The sequence below is a fragment of the Cucurbita pepo genome, chromosome LG01 (genome assembly GCF_002806865.2).
Source record: "Cucurbita pepo subsp. pepo cultivar mu-cu-16 chromosome LG01, ASM280686v2, whole genome shotgun sequence".
NCBI lineage: Eukaryota > Viridiplantae > Streptophyta > Magnoliopsida > Cucurbitales > Cucurbitaceae > Cucurbita > Cucurbita pepo.
Window position 1 is genome coordinate 9,367,942 of NC_036638.1, and position 20,167 is coordinate 9,388,108.

At 35.6% G+C, this 20,167-nt stretch overlaps 2 protein-coding genes and 1 pseudogene across 4 annotated transcripts; 2 read left to right on the plus strand and 1 right to left on the minus strand.

Annotated features, from left to right (window-relative positions):
• The window catches only part of LOC111809874, a 5,786-nt pseudogene extending 5,008 nt beyond the window's left edge, over positions 1-778 (plus strand).
• Positions 779-10,228: 9,450 nt separating this feature from the next.
• Positions 10,229-11,281, plus strand: LOC111809888 (ethylene-responsive transcription factor ESR2-like). Its single transcript, XM_023696361.1, has one exon. The coding sequence runs from the start codon at positions 10,229-10,231 to the stop codon at positions 11,279-11,281; it is 1,053 nt and encodes a 350-aa protein (XP_023552129.1).
• A 2,676-nt stretch (positions 11,282-13,957) lies between these two features.
• On the minus strand, positions 13,958-19,398 carry LOC111811253 (BTB/POZ domain-containing protein At1g67900-like). 3 transcript variants are annotated; one of them, XM_023698026.1, is made up of 6 exons: positions 19,145-19,398; positions 17,915-18,863; positions 17,085-17,231; positions 16,929-17,016; positions 15,596-16,858; positions 13,958-14,615 (listed from the first exon to the last, which is right to left on the minus strand). In XM_023698026.1, the coding sequence occupies exons 3-6, from the start codon at positions 17,141-17,143 to the stop codon at positions 14,118-14,120; spliced, it is 1,908 nt and encodes a 635-aa protein (XP_023553794.1). In that variant the 5' UTR covers positions 17,144-17,231; positions 17,915-18,863; positions 19,145-19,398; the 3' UTR covers positions 13,958-14,117. The 3 variants fall into 3 exon arrangements, with proteins under 3 accessions (XP_023553794.1, XP_023553785.1, XP_023553801.1); XM_023698017.1 differs by having other exon boundaries at positions 17,085-17,654; XM_023698033.1 differs by lacking the exons at positions 17,915-18,863; positions 19,145-19,398 and having other exon boundaries at positions 16,929-16,998; positions 17,085-17,846.
• Positions 19,399-20,167: the final 769 nt, after the last annotated feature.

Consider the following 20,167-nt stretch of genomic DNA (forward strand, 5'->3'; position numbering starts at 1 on the left):
TTTACTGTAGTTCGTTGGTGGAGTTGGATGCAAGTTTCAACAATCTGCGAAGTTTACCTATAAGTATTTGGATATGGATTGGTTAATCTTGAATGGCTATCAATCCAGCTGAACAAGATATGTTACCTTCCTACATCGATGTCAGCTTAGGTCTCTAAGATTTGGCCTGCCCCGGCCATTGGAAGGTTAACGAGTCATGAGGTGTTGATTCTCAGTGGTAATTTCAACAACTTGACTGAGGTTACTGAACCAACTAGTGATCTCTGCAACCTAAGGGAGCTAGATCTTAGTGATAACCAGATAAGAGCTCTTCCAGACAGATTTGGCCGGCTGAAAAAACTAATCAAGTTGATTATGGATCAAAATCCGCGTCTGATTTCTCCAATGGAAATTGTTGACAAAGGGGCCCAAGCGGTGAAGGAATTCATGGACATTGGAAGGGCGATTTAGATGCAGAAAAACAGAAGGCCATGCATGAAGCAAACATGCCTGAAGATCAGAGTGGATGACTTACTTGGGGATCCTCCATGTTGTCTAACGTAACTTCTGGGGTTGTACAAACTATTTCTGAATATACAGGAGGAAGGAACGAAACTTCCAAGGACCCATGGTTGTATCAATAGTTGTGAGTGGTGGATCGTATGGTTTTCTTATCAACCTGGATTTCTAAGGAAATTTGTGTATATTTGCATGTATAATAAATATACACATATTTTGCTGCAAATGCTACTGAACTGGATACCTACATGGTATAAGATTGGCTTCTATTTCCAAAACCTCAATCTGGAATCAACCATACAATCAACACAGAGATGTGTTATAACATGAATTTAATATAAGAAGAGCACATTCATGTACACCTTCTAAACTAAAACAATCATCTTTTTGTTTTTGTTTCTGTTCCTACAAAGTAAACTTGTTTCATTGAAGATTGTTTATATATGTTTTTTGTTTACTCATAAACGTTTTGATATCTTATGATTTATTTAGAATTTGTCTGCAAAACTCAAACAAAAGATTTGTGGTCTGTGCTTCTTAAAAAATAATCATAAATTAATTAAAATAAAATACTTGTTAAGTTTCAAAGTTGTCCTATTTAATCCTATGTACCTTTGCCTGTGAAGGGAGAGTAGGATCTCAGCCTTCCGCCATGGGATAACCCTCCGAGAGATGAGAGGAAATTTTCTTTTGCGAGTGCTCTCGCAGACAATAGACTATAGATTCAAACATGATTTTTGTGCTTGTCATTCTAATTCTTACGGAAACACGATTTTAGTCTTTTCGTGCTTGTAATTCTATTTCTTTCGAAAACGTGATTTTAAGTTTTCTGTTCACAAAAGTAAACTGAAAGCGAACTCTAGTATTAAACAGACCAAAAGATTTGTCAGTGAATTTCTAAAATAGTCCGGACGTACCTTTGTCCCTCTGTGAGCATATCTAAGACTTCCACCACCATGGAATAACTTTCGAGATAGGAGGCGGATCTTTGCTCTTGTGAGCGCACTGACTGGCAATAAACAATATGATTTCGTTACTTGTAATTCTAATTTCATCCTTGAAAAATTATAAATAAAAAAAATTGTAAACCATCAACCTTTGTTTTATTAAAGAAAAAGAACTAAGTACAAATTAACGAAAAAATTATATGATTGATTTAATAGTTGATTATGTGTAATCACATAGTTCAATCACATAAAAATATTGACCATGATATATCCCTTCGTATGAAACTTAGAGAAAGGTAGGATTAAAGTTTGTTCAATAAACAGAATCTAGAAAATTATGAGGATTTGAAGTTGCAGAGAGACCAGAACATAGAGAAAAAAAATGGAGCATGAAACCTACTAATATAAGTTGTAGCTCTCGAATATAAGACTCAATCAACAGAGTAATCAACAAAATTATTAAAGATAGCCAATAGACAAGCGCCTACATGAGAGGAAGCCACAGGAATCTCAAGATCACACAACTCGGCTAAAACATCTTCAACAACTGTAAGAAATGGAAAGAAAATGCAATTTCGTACAAAGTTTCGGACAAAATATAAGTAGCAAGCCAAAAGTTTTTCTAAGAAAATCAAGTCGCCACAGATTCTCGCACTTGCGAGCCAATGCTCGGTGAAGGAAATTAGAACTTGCAGATGGAAAACCTCATAGTAAAATCGAAAGATCGTGCAATTGCAAGCTAATTCTCAGTAAAGAAGAATATAAATTGCAGACGGAAACCGCAAAGCAAAACCACAAGAATTTCTCGATCATAAAAATTCAACAGAGATCTAAACCGTGCAACCTGAAATTTCTTGCAAATCACAAAACAAAATTCAAGCCGAAGCTAAAATCACAAAGCAAATCACAGGTTGCAACACATTGTCAACAGTTGCAAGCTATGCTCGGTGAAGGTAACAAGAAACTAAAAACGCAACTCAGAACAAAATCACAGTAATTGCTCAATCACGTAACTGCAGCAGAGATCAACATTCAAATAGAGAAAAATGATGCAAGAACGTGCAATTCCTTGCTTTTGAGAAAACTCTCAAACTTACAAAAACATCAATCGTCAGTTGAAAATGCAAAAGCAAACCATTACGAGTATCAAATCCCGAAAATTACTAATCCAATCAACTATCGGCTGGAAAAACACATACATACACACACCATACACAATTCATAAAACGAGAGAAATCACCAAGAAAAAACTAGCTATCACCTTAAAAAAATCAGACATACCTGTCTAATAGCCGAAGAGAAATCAATTTTTCCGCCAGGACAGGGAAAGAAGATCAAAGTGCCTCAAGCCAACACCGAAGAGCGCGCGCGGGAAAGCAACTAGCACCCATTCAAAACTCATAGGCTGCCTTTATATACAATGAACAGAATGACTAAATAGCCCTCGGCAGGCCTCTCTCCCCCTCCCTTCAAACCAAACAGCCCATTGAATTTTAAAATGAGCTTATCAGTGGCCCAACATATCTTTCAACAAAGGTCTAAAACTTTCGGCCCATGTTATTGGGCCCGCGTATAACTGAAGAAAGCCCAATAAGCCTTCATAGTCAATACAACAAGGTATCTCGTTTGCTCCTTTTCCCGATAAATAATGAAAGAAAAATCATCCAACAAAGAGTCAAACTTCAAATCAGGACAGACACCACTGGAGCCGTCAGATTACAACTACGTTGGACCCAACATCAAATCACAACCGTTGAAAAGTGGGTAAATTTATTGACTTTGTCCCCGGTGATGCACGGTCAGAGATAATTTTCTTCACTTTAACCGACACGTGTCAAATGGATGATATCTGTGTCTTCAAAAGCCTTTTCCATTTTCCAAGGATGCGTCTCTTCATTCCTTGAAACCATCAGAACCGTCTACTTGTGGACAAGCATATCCTCTGATACGACGGCGTATCTACCCGAACTTTCTCCATTTTTTTAATATTATTTTTTTTTTCTTTTTCTTTCTTGTCATTTTTTTGAATTCCCGGCCGACATCTTTCGATGTAATCAATCACTAATCTTCGGTCGGTCTACTCACCAGGTGAGTTGACAGATCTCTCTTTATTCTTTCATTTACTTAATAATATAACAATTATCTTTTAAACTTAACAATTTATTTAATATTATTTTTTTATAAATCAACAAAAAAAAAATATATATTTAAAAATTCTATTTAAACGAAGGATGAAGAAAAATTATAGATGTTCATTTAATTCACGGAGCTTGAGACTCCCTTGAATAAGGTGTAGATGCCTCGTTTAGATGGTAAATAGAGATTTCTCTCAATTGCATAAATTGGGCAACATTATATTCTCCGATTTGCCTAATTACTTGACAGACCCTAAACCCTAGTCCATTTGACGTCTTGCTTACCTTTGCTTTATTTTTGTAATAATAAATATTTTTTTTTACATTTATGTTAGTTTTTTCGTGCGCATTAGACTGACATTTGGGTTGTTTTGTTTTCGTGACCTTTGTTGTAATTATTGTTGATTCAATTATTAATTTATCGATAAAAAAAACCAATCACTTTTATTTACGTTGTTTTTCTTAAATTTAGAAATTGCACTACCTTATAATATAAATATAGATTAATTATATATTTTGTTTATTATTATACGGGAATTGATTAGGCTATGTTTTAAAATAATAACAACGAAGAAAATTTTCTTACAAAAATCCGAATCTCACAAAATAACTAGATAACTTCACCGAATAGAGAATGAAATACATAGTGAAGATGGAAATATGGAAGACCTCCCCGTCTTCACCCTGTCCATGCACATCTCTAGAGAGAATAGAGAGATTTATCAAAGTTAGAGGATATTTGCCATCCCATCGCGGTCCAATTTCCGTCGCGCTTCACTTAATATATATATATATATAAAGTGTGAAAGTTATATTAATTTAAAATTTGAACAAATTAATTAAACATTATATGAAGTGTTTTAGAGTTTATAACAAAAGAAGTGGGTAAGGAGTAAAGCAAGAAAGTTGGAAGTTCCAGAAGTAGCAATGTTGTTGTTTGCGAGAGAAAAATAAAGGCATGGCACCCGCAGAAGGGACTGCGACTTCCATGGAACATCACATAAACCCTAGATACCTTTCCCTTGCCTTCCTCCTACCTACTACTGCATTCATTTTCCATACACATGCACAATTAATTCTTCTACTTATTCTTTTCATTTTTTTAATTAATTTTTTCAGATGAGATGAAGAAGCTGCAGGTTAGCTTTTGCACGCTTCGCCTCTATCTTCCACGACATTGTACTGTCCCGACCACCTTTTCTGATCCCATTAACATTAATAACACCCTTCTCTAAACTTCTTTTTTCTTTTTATTCCTTCATTTTTAAATCTATTTTATTTTTTATATTTTCTGTTTAAATATAAATTTAGTTCACCCTATATCATTCAAAACTTTTAATTGAATGGTTCCTATAATTCAAGAATTTAATTAATTTGACCTATTCAATCCAAACCATAAATATTAAGTTGACCGTTAATTATATGGTAAAATATCTATATATTTGTCACTAAAAACAAATATATTGTATTGATTTATTATTCTTTCTTTTTATTGTTATTTTCGTATGATTTGTAATTTACTATATCTCTCGAACTCTTACCACCACCATTTATGTCGGAAGATTCAGCAAACATTCACCCATTTATAATTCAAAACTTTTAATAGAATTGTTCCAGTAATTTAGGAATCTAATTAATCTGAACTATTCAATCCAAATCATAAATATTAGTTTGAGATAGATTTTTTTTTTGTTTAAATTCAGTAGAATTTTCAAAAAACCTAAAAAATGTAGGTCAGTTTATGGGTTGACTTTTTTCTGTTTGGTCAACTCGACCAATTCAAACATAAGGTTACAATGCAATCCAATTCTATTGTAGTTTAAAATTTATTATGAAAATTAAAAATATTTAATGTTTGTATTGGTTATGCTTTAAACAGGTGAATATTTAACATTTCAGTTATTAATGTAACGTCTATGGTACATAAAAACAATCTTTTTAAATTATTAAGACAAATGGGCAAGATAACCTAACCTAACTTAAAAATTGGGTTAGTTTGGGTTGATTTAGTTGACCCGACGAAAAAGGTCAACCCGCCAATTGACTCGAATTTTTTAATTTCTCTAATCTAACCTAATGTAAGTTAATTTGATCAAATTCGACTCATATTCGACTCATATACGTCTCAATTAATAAGTTTTTTAATTTAAAAAAATTAAAATTTGGAAAAGGGTATTATGGGAAAAATGTTATTGAAAGCAGAATGGATTAGAATTAAGGGTTGGTGGGTTTATTGGCAGTGACAAGAATCACAGGCTACCGAATGCATCTCCCCGAAAACGACGGGACGTTGTAACTAAAGGGTCTAATTCCGACATGGGATTAAATTATAATTAAGTGACAGAACCAGAAGGAGGAACCGTCTCTCACCCTGGCCTTTAAAAACATACCAACCAAGCTGACCACTACACACAACTAATATAATGTATTATAATCCATATTGTTTTCAAAATTATTTGTGTCCTTGTCCCCTATTGGCAAAACTAGTATTTCTGATCCTTTGTTTTTCAAACAATATCATCCTCCCACATTGTTGGGTTTCAAAATTTATGATTTAGAAATTCATCCGACTCATAATTCGACCAAACTAAATTACTGAACCCAAATCATCGAAGAAATGAAATCGACAGGGGAGGTGAACGAGCGAAGACGAAGACGAAGACATTGAACTCCTACACCTCTCCAACTCGTCTTCTATTTTTAGGGGTTTTGGCGCTATGTATCATGCACTTCTAGGACCCGAGACAGAGGAAACCGAAACAAACCCTTCGCTCCTTAGAAAGTGAATTCCTAAGGGATCAGATGACTTGCCAATTCCAAGAGAGTCGGGTCGAGTTATATTTAATTTTCAATTTATGCTTAATTAAATTTTTTGTAAACGGAAAAAAGTGGGTCAAAATGACTCGAAAATACAGGGTTACCTCAAATCTTACCCTAATTTTAAGTTTATTACGAAAATTGATAATATTTAACGTCGGTAACCAAAATTAACAGTATTTTGTAATTTATGAATGTTTGATATTTGAAATATATGAAATTAGTAATCAAGCTAATATACGTTGAGTATTATTGGGAGTGAGTCCTGCATCGGTTGATTTAGTGGAAGATCATAGGGTTATAAGTGGAGAATAATATCTTCATTGGTACGAGGCTTTTTGGGGAAGCCTAAAGCAAAGTCACAAGAATTTATACTCAAAGTGGACAATATCATACTAGTGTGGAGAGTCGTGATTTCTAACAATATATACCGTGATAAATATAAGTTGTTTAAAATATTTTTAAAAAACAATCTAAAAATCCAACTCAACCAATTGAGTTAAGTTGAGTTGTGAAAACCTATATGAAATTTCGAGTTGGTTCTAGAAGTTTCTTCAACCGAACCTAATTTGTATACATTCTTGGTAGATATTATGTTGAGGATTATTGGGAGTGAATCCCACATTGGTTAATTTAGTGAAAGATTATGAGTTTATAAATGATAATACTATCTCAATTAGTACGAGCTTTAGAGATAGAATAATAATAAAAAATTATAAGGGAAAATACTAATTTAAGGTAAATTAAAAAGTAATGAATTTCTTGAAATAGAAAAATTGATAAGAAAGGGGAGTTCCTATTTTAGTTGATATCATTAAGTTTTGAGGTGAGTAAGAAAGGGGGAGTAGTATTTGGCATCAACTTTAATACAAAGGAGAGAAGGACGGTGAAGTGGAGCAGAGCAGCAGCGGCGGCGGCGGCGGCAGGGGCAGCATGATAATTAATTAATGTAAGGAAGGATGTGATTAAGGGAGATGGAGAGAGAGAGAGGTAGGGAACAAAAGCTGTGGGCGCTAGTTTTTGCTTTATTCCAGTGGAAGTGAAATATGGGGAATAGAGTAGGGGGATTAGTTGGGGCTCTGAACAAAAAACAGGGGACAAACTGATTACTCTTTCTCTTCTCAACTCTGAGTTTTCAGTACCCTTTTCCTTTCTCCCCATGCATATATCTCTTCTTCCTTTTCTGTTTCTGTTTCCTACAAAATAGTGTCTTTAGAATTAAATGTGAATGGTTTAGTTCTAAACAAACTCCATTAGTTTTACTAATTACACCTTTCATTACATCAACACCACTCTCCACAATGGTATGATAGTGTCCGCATTCAGTATATGCTTTCATGGCTTTGTTTTGAGTTTTTCCAAAACGGCTCACCTCAATGAAGAGAGTATTCTTTAATATAAACCCATGAACATTATCTAAATTAGCCGATGTGTGACTTTCATCATCCAATATGTGAAACAAAAGGACCACTAAAAAGTGTCGTAAAAGTAAGAATTTAACTTTATTATATTTTATTAGAGGATTTAGAAATATTTTAGATTAATTCAGTCTTTCAAATTAGTTGAATTGAATTGAATTGTCACATTATTTTTTTTTTAATTATTCAAAAAAATTAAAATCTCATAATTTGAAAGCTACAAAGCCGAAACATATTATTAACCTTAATTCCAAATTTTAAATATTTTTTACTTTTGGATTGAGTTATAACCCTATTTTCAAACGGGTTGGATTGTCGACCTCCAAACCAAACCGAATTTCCTATTTTTTAAAAGTGTGGGATTGTTGGATTATTAAGTCACGTGAACACTCTTAATTTTAGATTATATCAGTGGTCATATTTAAAGTTTTGAATGTATGAATTATTTGAAGAGAAAATCCGTTGTAAAATCAATTTTATGTTCAATGTGTGTGTTAGAGTGTAAACTAATCATCATGGTGTATCATTTATGACATGACTATATTATCTATTTGTCTTGAACTAATTCTAATAGTCGAGATTATCTATTTCATTCTCAGNAAATTACGGATTTTTTATTACAAAAAATAGAGAAAATGCCAAAGGAGGAGGAACAACTTCTGAGCGCCGCCAGTGTAATTATNATCCAAATCACTTATACTTAAACGTGGCTTTGGCTCGTTCAAGTACTCTTAATTTACTCGAGCGTCGCATTCAAATATCAAACTAAATCCATTGTTTTTTACGTGGTAGTGAATCCAAAAGTGTAGCACTACATGATATTACGAACCTAAGTGCCTTAAAACTCAGGAAAATACCCTTTGGTTTGGCTTCTTTAGGCCCTATTTCCATACATTTTCAAAAGTATTTTATTTTTGGAATTAATAATCGTTTATAAAGACCTTTTTCCTTTCTTCACCAAACAGTCACGTGTATATTTGTTAAAAACTGTGTATAAAGCCTTTTGAACTCTTTTTTAGCCCACAGGGATCCGTAGCATATCAAAAGTCGCAATCAAATATTTATTTTAGATTTTAAATAAAATGTACATAAAACTTTATAATAAAAATAATACTATAGTTTACATTAAAGTCAACCCATGACTCCCAAATGTATAGTATCATCTTGTAAAATTAAAACAAAGTTTATAGATAAATCGTAAATTTTAATGATATTTTATTAATTTAGCAATAAATAAATATAGACATATATTATTATAAGTGGCCTATGCTATTCTATTGGATGTACGTCAATTGTAGAGGACAAAAGGAAAACTCCAAAAAGGTACTCATCACAATTGTGCATGTATCTATCTACCACCACGCCTTCCCTCTATGCTATATATTTTTATTATTTTTATTTTTATCGAAGCTCGATTGAGATGAGACATTATGTACTTTGTACATATACGAGGGAGATAGGATATGTTTTGTTTTTTTTTTTAATTTAAAAATAAAAAGTATCTAAAATATTCATATGCAACGTGATTGTTGACTTATTCAAAAAATGTTTCATAAATTTCAAATTAAGAATTGGTGATTATTAATTGAAGTTGTACGTAGGAAGTTTTAATAGCGAAAATTAAGTGATGAATACACTCGTAAAAGATGGGCCACGTCATTAACTTTAATTAAGAATTGATTGGAAATGGACGTGTGGCTGACAGGTAGATTGGAAGGGTTGCCAGCTAAGATTTGTAAAAAGCTTATGCAACCCTGCAGAAGAAAAACGGAGGAGGATAATTATGTTTAATATAATTAATAATTTTGTTTGGGGAAAAATAAAAAAGAAATTGAAAGACAAAAACTGGAATTACGGATTTTTTATTACAAAAAATAGAGAAAATGCCAAAGGAGGAGGAACAACTTCTGAGCGCCGCCAGTGTAATTATTCTGATTGATTAAGACAATGGCTGTTTTATCCAACTTCCCATAAATAATTAAGATTAATATTAATTAAACCAATTTTAATTATTTAAATCTTTCCCTGAAAATGGTTAAACGGCGACGTTTTGAAATCCTTATATCTATTTCAATCATCGTAATTCCCTACGCTTCATTGTAATAAGCATAATTTAGCTTTGGAAATATTGAATTAACAATCAGTCTTCACTCAGTGCCTTCTGTCTATGCTCTCCACCAGCTGTCAGATTCAATACCCAAAAAATGGTTGCAAAAATAAATATTCAATTAAAAAAGGAAGTAATAAAATGATTTTTAGGAGATGAAATCAGGACCGTTCAATTGGGATCGGGTGGCCCAGTAAGATATCCTAGTCCTTCGATTATTCTACCATTGACTTCCACAACCTGCATGAATTAAATCAATTACTATAAATTTAGCCATTCGTCTTCCCTCATAACCACATTCTAGCGATGGAGGAAGCACTCCGGCGGCTCAGAGGGATGCCTGTAAAGCAATCACATTCGGACGACGCCGTTTTATGTCATGTTAACCACCGTAAGAAGTCCACTTCCTCCGCACCAAATGCTGACCGTCGAGTCATACGCGAGGGTTCGAGCTCGGGTACGATGCGATACCGTGGAGTCCGACGTAGGCCGTGGGGTCGTTATGCTGCTGAGATTCGAGACCCACACTCGAAGGAACGACGTTGGCTCGGCACGTTCGATACTGGTGAAGAAGCTGCACGTGCTTATGACTGCGCAGCACGTGCTATGCATGGTCTCAAAGCTCGCACCAATTTCGTGTACCCTTCTACTCCTTCGTCAACTTATTCACTCTCCGATCAACTTCTTTCTCCTTTAAACTTCGGTAAACAATCCCTAATTACTCGTCATCCTCCTCCGCCGTCGACTTGGTCAACGTTTTCGAATTCTCACACCTTTGACTTCCAAGAACCAGCGCCGCAGAGAATCACTCCTCCGTCTTTCCTCGACATGCTTCTCCCTCTTGATATTCACCCGTCTTCAAACCCTAACTTTGTCTCATCTACCCCTCGGTTTCCCCTAGTCGACGACAATTTTCACTGTCCAAAACCGTCTTTTACTAATCTCCCTATCGTAGAAAACCTCGAAAATCCCAACGTTAATGAAGACATGTTACGCGACTCAGAGTTTATCCCTAAAGAACCATCAGATTCCGGGCTTCTAGAGGAGATCATTCACGGTTTTTTTCCAAAGCCCTCGAATAAGCCGCAAAATTCCCATCTATCAGACGACATGTCGTCAATCCCGTCAGACACGAATTTCCCTCACTCAAACTTTGTGGATGAACAACAAACCGGGATTCTTTACAACTACCAAACCGGACCAGTTCAGCTCGGGTTTTCTGCCGAAGAAATATCGTTTGTCAACGGTTTGCCGATGAACATGCAGATGGGGATAGAATCGTTGAATTCGACCATGGAGAATTTTCCTGAGTACCCTGACTATCTCAGTGCTTTTGCTGCTAAAGTTTATAATACTTAAGCTTAATTAGTTTAAATTAACCAAATGTTTTGAGCTAATTAATCATTAACTACTTTGGTTAATGACCACAACCGTGTTATGGCGTGGAAAATAATTTAACCTTTTTTAGATTTTAATTCATCTGTACGGATGAGCCTCTGATGTTTGTACGTGATTCCTCAGTGTTTGTAGGTCTTAGTAATCTTAAACCCTTTTTTAAATGGTAATATATATGTAATCTTTAAATATTTTCAATTTGTTTCTTGTCGTCGTAAAGTCAAAGTAGAAACCCTACTTGGTTGGATCATAATCTGTCCATCATTTTGTCGGATTTCTTGTTGGTTTATTCGCATATATAATTTTAAATTTTATATTTGAAAAATGTTTCTTGTATTAATTTTCATAAAAGCCTCTGGGGAAATTCAAGGTTATATTGGTAATTTGACATTTTAGATATTATAAAATATATACTCTTGTTTGCCTAAAAAAAGAAAACAAAAGTCTATACTTTTGTCGTCATAATTACTATATGGTACTATGTTTGTAGCATCTAGGCTTACGTGTTCGGTTTTTTAACTTTATGTTTCGACAATTTGTTTCTTAATACAATAAACGATTATTACTCGACACGTGTCATGCGGTTAAAATTTGTAGTATATTTCGGAATAAAAATTAATATTTTTAAATTCAATAATATATGTAAATTATTATCAACTATGCATTATTTATAATTTAATTTACGTACTTTTCTCTTCATGAATTAATTCATTATTCATTTCCACGTTATGAAATGGGGTTTTTACAGAAGGGCAGCCTAAGAAAATGGGCTGAAAGCCCACTCTGATTGTATTTATTGGGCTCTGGCCCATAACATTGAAAGATTGGGCCTTTTTCATGGGCCGATGGTTAAAGTGTTCGAGAATTATGATTGCGAATAAAGTTTGAAGCGACAACGTGGCTTTAAATTTAGGAGAGAGAGATGCATGCCTGTAATGATACCGACAACGAAAGTGGCCACTAAAAACCATATTGCCTATTATTTTATTAGCTGATGCCACGTCAGCGTTTTTAATTCTCGTCAACATGTCCACGTGCTCATCATTATTTGTTTATCACTTCAAGATTGACATCAATCATAAATCCACGTATGCGCGCGCACACACACACACAAAATATGAAGAATAAATATTTAATTTTTTAATTTTGATATTTGTATTTATTTAGGGTTTTATTCATTTAAAATTTGATTTTTTTTTTTGTTTTATTTGGAATTATTAAATATTTTATGGATATTTTAAAGAGATATACCCACATTTTTTTAATGGAGACGTGGACTTACACGGAGGGGTGGGTTAAGATAAAAGGTGCCTCTGTGGCAGCCTACCCCTATAGCTCTAAAGCCTACACTTTTTTTCTTTAAAATTTCTCTACTTAGATGCGTCTCTTTCTGAACTGCGACGTTCACCAGAATATGGCTGTTCATATTATCAGTTTGGCCAAATCCCACTTCATTTTTGTTTCCACTGGTTTTCAATTTGCATACATACCCCCATTTCTTTCATTATTATTTAATTTGGCCCCATATTCGTTGCAATTTATTTATAAGTCCCTCATGTATTCTTTCTTTTTGGTTGGGGCATATACGGGTTGGGTGGGTTGAATTGGAGAAACTTTTTAGACTAACCCAAGATAGATTGGTTGGGCTTGTGATTCGATCCACCTAAATAAAATTAACAACTCAACTCTCTTCTCTCGGGTCGAATTGGGTTGGGTTGGATTTTTTTTTTAATTATTTAAATTTTTTTACTCATCATCGATATAAGTTATATTAATAACCAAGATTTCATAAAATTCAAATATCAAATATTCACGAGTAATAATGCATTATATTTACCGTGGCTAATTATGTTTATAAATTATGAAGGTTACAAATTTGAATGACCGATGGAAAGTCAAAGGTTTTATTTGTAGCTATATAAGGTCATCTATGTTATATTTGTAAAAGAGACCGTAAAAATGTAGTAAAAAAAAATATTTATGCTTTCTTTTAACCAATGACTAACTATGTTATATTTGTAAAAGAGACTGAAAAAATATAGCAAAAAAAATATTTATGCTTTCTTTTACCCAATTAGATTGCTTGTTTGAATCATTCAAGCTTGACACTATCAATCTTACTTATGGTTGTTTGAATCATTCAAGCTTGACACTATCAATCTTACTTATGGAGTAACTCAAATTTCAAACTGAGTGTTATTGTCTTGAGATATTCGATCAACAAAATAATCGATTAGGTTGAGTTGTAACCCTATTTTCGAGTTGGTTCAACAAAAAAAAAATGTCAACGTATAAATCAACTCGAATTTCATAAAAACGTAATCCAAATCGAAAAAGATAACCCACCCAACTTTTATTGGAATGGAAAGTCTAGATTGGCTGGATGATGGAGTCATCATGGGACTATTTACTGAACCCAATGGTGGGGAGGAAAGATTTCAAATCAACCAGATAATTGATTTGAGTTGTGAAACAGGATAATGCTCCATTATAAGCCAAGATGTCAAAACAAGAAGCAAGTGCAGGCCTGAAAGCCTTGGAATTTTCAAGACCCGAAAGGACAATAGATTCTTGTTCATATTCAAGAACAAGAACAAGAACAATGTCTTGACGTGGCCCAGTACCAGCAATGGATCCACATTCCTCAGAATTTTGATTCTTATTATAATATAAGATTGCACCAGCAATGAACATTCAGGATCTTAAAATTTTCTTCTAAAACCTAACTTACAAAGTAGCTGTCTAATATCAAAGCCAAAAGAAGAGAGTATATGCTACTCCTTTAATGAACAAAACTCACTCAATTCTTTTCCATCATACTTCTGTTAGTAGACCATAACTTACTGAAGATCCTTTTCGGTCGATAGGGGAGCGAACATAGAGCCTTGAACTTCGAGGGCCTTGAGATTCCATCAGGGTGCATACCGTTTTCGTTCAAATCGTCATCTTCGGACAGCTTCATCTGCAATGTAGAAAGCTTGGATTTTGGTGATTTCAAACCTGAGATGCTCAGTTGGTCTTCTGCTTGAACACTTGTGGTAGTACTCAATGGTGCTGGTGGCTTCGACGGGTCGATATTATGAGCAGCCAGAAGCGCCTTTATGTTGCTAGGCAGCTCGGCGACTTTGCTACCTGCCATTGTTGCCCTTGCTTGCTCAAAGAACAGAACTTGGACCACTACCCTTAAAGGGAGTAGCTCGTTTTGTGCAGCGTGCATACAAGCCTCAACTGATAGTTTTTTGCAGTTGAGAATTCGACATAGTCGCTTCCTTTCGCTCTTTCCCATTTCTGGATGTGCCTGGATTTTCAGTTACAATAACTCAGAACTGTTACAAAGCAAATAATTCTGAAACCTAGCATAGATCGGAAGCGTTATAGAAGATTGAGCTCTAGTTACTCTGTGAGATCCCACGTCGGTTGGGGAGGAGAAAAAAACATTCTTTATAAGAGTGTAAAAACCTCTCCCGTGTAGACATGTTTTAAAAATCTTGAGGGGAAACCCGAAAGGGAAAACCCAAAGAAGACAATATCTGCTAGTGGTGGGCTTGAGCTGTTTCAAATGGTATCAGAGCCAGACACCGGGCGATGGGCCAGTGAGGAAGCTGAGCCTCGAAGGGGGTGGACACAAAGCGGTGTGCCAACAAGGACGCAGGGTCTCAAAGGGATGTGGATTGAGAGGTCCCATGTCGGTTGGAGAAGGGAACGAGTGCTAGCGAGGACGCTGGGCCATGAAGGAGGGTGAATAGTGAGATCCCACATCGGTTGAGGTGGAGAACGAAGCATTCTTTATAAAGGTGTGGAAACCTCTCCCTAGCATACGAGTTAAATTTTTTTTTGAAGAAAACCGACCATCTCCCGATAGAAATCTTGAGTTTTCCTTTCAAAGTTAAGATTCAAAAGGAAGCCATTCAGCGATCAAGCCATATCATATATAGAGTAAGCACGAAGGGAAATCCAAAACTGCTTATAATTGTTATCCAAAACTTCAACATTCTTAAAGCTTTCATCCAAGAATTTTCGAGTTAGTACTAAGGAGTTAGCAAAGATATTAGAGGGAACTTTAGAACAATTAATCACCACTAATTTTTTCTTGTGGGTCACCCCTATCCCAACTGCTAATAAATGGTGAGAATGACAAGATTTGAAGGTCAATAGAGTTGGTTATCCGCTAGCACCGGTGCCCCCACATCCTAAAGCATGATGTTGAAACCTTTTAGAAGTATTTGCTTGGAAATAATGTCAATGGTAGAAGTTATAGAAAGGCCATAGTTGAGTTACCTTAAGGTAGATGTCAATAGCTTTGTACAGATCATCATGATCCAGCCTTGCAAATTCCGGTACCGACTCGGCAATCGACGTGAACTTCGATAAGGGCAAATTCACGTCTCGAGCAACTTCTTGAAGATATCTGTCCACAAGCTTTGCAACCTTCAACTTTGAGCTGTGTGAAGCTGAAGAAGACCTTCTACTTTCCTGTAACTCAAAATCGATATTTTCAGCCGAGCGAGACCTTCGCCTTTCGAAGTCTATCCTTGATCTCGGGGGGCTTGTTGGGGGACTCTGCCATTGTAACATGAAATGATCAATTATGGTCCTTACTATATCTACATCATACACCATCTGGTTTGTGTGTGTTGCAGAGGGTATTAATAAATCAGTGACATTCGCTTCCTCCAATTGGACACCAATTCCTCTGGCTAGTTCCATTTTTGAAGACCGCGAGGCATCAAGAATGTTGGCTGCTTTTAAAAGTTTGAGAAGGAAACTGCAGGAAACAGCACCTTTCTCTGATGGGAGTAAGCTTATTAATGATTCTAGGAGAAGTCTATGCTTGGCTGACGACTCGTTCGCCTTCTCCGAATCAGAGTTAGACGCTGACTGCTTATCAACAGATTCACTCCTTGCTATGGTTGGGAGCCATCTTGAAGCATAAATTTTCAGAGCGTTTCCAATTAAATTGGAAGGCATTTTCCCAGCTGATTTAATGGCTATCATGGTTCTCCAGTAGAGGTCAATGTTGAGTTCTGCAACATCTTCAGCCCACCAACCTCTGGTTGCCTGTTTGTGTCTCTGACTATCCCCACCGTTGCTCGAGATATCGTCCTTAAGTCTTCGGGAATGACTATGCGAAAGATTCGATTTCAATGGATGAGTAAGGGCTTTTGATGCAATCACTTCTATGCATCTGCTTGTGATTCCAAGTTCCTCTGACCATGAAGGAAACGCTTTGGTGCTTTGTAATGTCACAATGGTATCTCTCCACCCATGAAGAATACATGAACTGAAGAACACTTCAAGCTTGTAAATTAAGTTTCCCTTCTCGACATCCTCGGTCATCTGAAGGTACTCGGCAGCACATCGAGCCGATACAATGTTGTGAGCGCTGAGCGTAATCGTTATGCCATAACAGAACTTTGCACATAGTTCAAATGCCTCAATCCCACCTGGAAACTCAGGAAGTTGGACTATTTGAGGCTGTGGAGATTCAGAGGACTCAGCACATAGTTTCTGCAGGCGCAAACACTTGGACAGAAGAGGAAACTGTATGCCATGAAACATAAAAATCAGCTCAAAATGGTATAATTTGTTCAAAAAACGCGCTTGAGTTTACCTTGTGAAGAAGATATCTACTTCCTTTCACCTGAATTATGAAATCACTAGAAACTTCAGAGGAAACTGACCTGAATTCACAACAAAAACTAAAATCCCCTTCAGATCATCCCAGAATGAGTGAAAATTTCAAGGGGCTAATTCAAAAGGATATTACCTTACAGCTTCCGCAGTATAGAAAGTGTCTGGTCGAGATCCAAGTTTCATAAACTTCATGTTGAATACTTCTTCTCCAATTTTCTTCTAAGATTCGGTATTCATCTGATACTCATGATGTGTATACATCAGAGGAATTATTCTGCTTCTGGACAATGAAAGGGCACCCTTTAAGTTTCACCAACAGCCGCATAAGGGGTCCTCACAACACAATTTTCTCCAGACAAGAACCATAAAGACCACCAATATCTCGTACTTCACTTTCCCAACTAAGACAAACTAATGGAGACTTATCTTCCAGCTCCCAAATCTGAGAAATTTTAACCTACAGAGCACAACGAACACAGACCGTTCTCCTTGAACAATGGATTGGCTCCAAGAAGAAAGGGAAGGCAAGAGGGTTTGTTGATGTGGGTGTGATATAATATGTGTTTTTATATACAGAAACTTATGGGAGTAGCATTAGTCAAAGTGACAGAAGCCCAGAAGATCGAACATTACATGGCCTTGTCCTTTCAGTCAAATTCTCTACCCCATGTGATTTGGACAGGAAAACAACGAATCGAAGTCACTGCAATCCCAACAAAATACAAATACAGCACACCCACCCTTATCAATCAAAACCCAAAAATCAGCACAGAAAACTTACCTGCAGCCACTCACTTATTAACATACAGGACAAATAACTATTAAAACTAGAAAAGGGAGTGAAAACAGAGATAAAATGCTATAGAGAAGCTTGAGATTTGGAGCCCTTTCAACGCTATAAACAAAAACAGGAGAATTTTTGTTAATTTTGTCCAAGTTACTTGAAGAAGAATATGGTTTTACCTTTGAAGGGCATTGCTCTGCCAGCGTCCACATCATAAGGAGAAGCCCACGTGCTTATCCAGCGCCCACCGGCGGGTCCTAGCTCTCATCATTGTCACAGCCTTTTTTTTTTTACGGTGGGCTCTTTCACAAAGATTATTTTAGTCAAACACTAATTTATACGCAACATCGTACGCCTCCCCCAATCCTCCATTCCATTATTAAATCTCAAAAGGCGAATGTTAGAGCAAAATTAACAGGAAATTCAATTAAATTAAACTGTCTAATCTATGCCTCAACTTTGATTTCAAGTATCTAGAAATATTATTAAAAGAAGAAAAAAGATAGTAAAGGGTCTCCAAAGGCAGGATTTAAGATATGATCATATCCCCATCAAATCCCCAACAAAACCCTCCACTTCACATCACGAAACAACATATTCGGATGCCAAAATCTGTTCTTGAGAATAACCTTCAAACATTCTTAACAAACAGACAAAACTAAAAGCAAGAGAATATGCAATGAGCGGTAATAATACGGAGGTAAGCTTGTTTTGGTCTTAAAGTTTGATTAATGAATGCTTAAAAGTTGCATTTATTAGGCGGTTGGAAGTCATCTTCAACATTGTTTCTGCATCGGATTCTCGTGGGTTGCTGATATATGCTTTGTATTTATGGCTTTTGATGCCCTTTGTCAACTACATCTGATGAGATTGGGAGGCTAATGTAGGTCCTACACAACCAATTCCTAGCCTTTGATCAAGTGAGATATAGCCGCATGATAAGATTCCATCACAGACCCTTTTACTTTTGTGGTTGTAAATGATATACATCTGAAATATATGGGATCGGATAAGGAAATCTAAAGCTGATGAGTCAGAATATTATCACCTCAAGAAATCTAGGCGCATAAATTCTGACAGACGATGAACGCAGCAGGCACCAACATGGGTAGCAGCTTCTTAAATTGCCTGCATTGATAACAATTAAGCCATAAGTTTAAACGAGATTATTAGACGATTTCCTTATGTGGGTATCCAAGAAAAGAATGCTAATTATGCTAAACAAAACACACAACTAAGTTTCAACCATAAATTGACACTGAATTTAACAAGTAGCTGATGGGTATATGTGGAGAAAGCAAACAAAAATCATGAGCAAAAGAGAGGCAAAAGCAAAAAGGAAGCAAAGGAGAAGGCGATATGTGGGGAAAAAAAAATTAAAAAGGAGTAACGTCCAAGCAGTGTCAAACCAGAATGTTGCAGCCCATTGAGGCATTATCACAAACAGGTAGGCTGCAAGCTTTGTGAATCGGCGCGATCAGTGTCTTCCAGATACCAAAACGTAGCCGTGTGTTGGCACGATCAAAGAGACGGGAAAGGACTGAAGGTCAAGGCAAAGGAGTGGCAGTTTCGGAATTTGGGGAGAAATCGAAGGGTAAGAATGGGTAACGGGACTGTGTTGGGATACAGGTAAAGAAGATAGAGAGAGGTGTGTGGACACATTCCGTTGTCGCGAGTGAAAGAAAAAAAAAAAGGCGGGAAAGAATTTGCCATTACCCACAATTATTTATTTATTTGTTTATTTATTTATTTTGCGCTAACTGGCTTTGGCTTTGTCGCCCAAACGGGGCGCCACTCGACACCGTGGGACCGCCCTATCCCTCCGTTTAGATTTTTTCCCCCTCTGTTAAGACTGCACGAGCGTCGAGTCACATTCCAAATGGAGGGGCATTTTGGCCATATTCGAACCTTTTCCCCAAACTAATTAATTTAAGGTATCATAATTGAACTAAAATATATAATAGTAATAAACAATTATAATCCAAGACTTTATTATTATATATTGGTAGTTTAGGAATTTTAATTTCCAATAAATTATAAAAGAATATCTTATAAATATTTTCAAATTTTATTTAGAAAATAAAATTTTTGTTTAGAATTATAAAAGCCCGTATACTCTTAGTTTGAAAAGTTTATAAAAGGTAGAAAATAATACTACGATTAAAAAAACGAGTATTTTTTTTTTAATATTAATAAAATTTATGAATGTTTCTTATAATTTAACCTTCAAATTTACTTCTACACGGTATTGGATTAAAAATTAGAAATGTTCATATGACTCAATAATTCGACCAACCTAGTTACCCAACCCAATCTAATATGGGTTGGGTTAGATGTAGACATTTTTTAGTTAGGTCAACCTAAAAATAGGGTTACAGTTAACATGTATTAGTGATGAAATGAATATTTAATGTTTGTAACCTATATTAGTG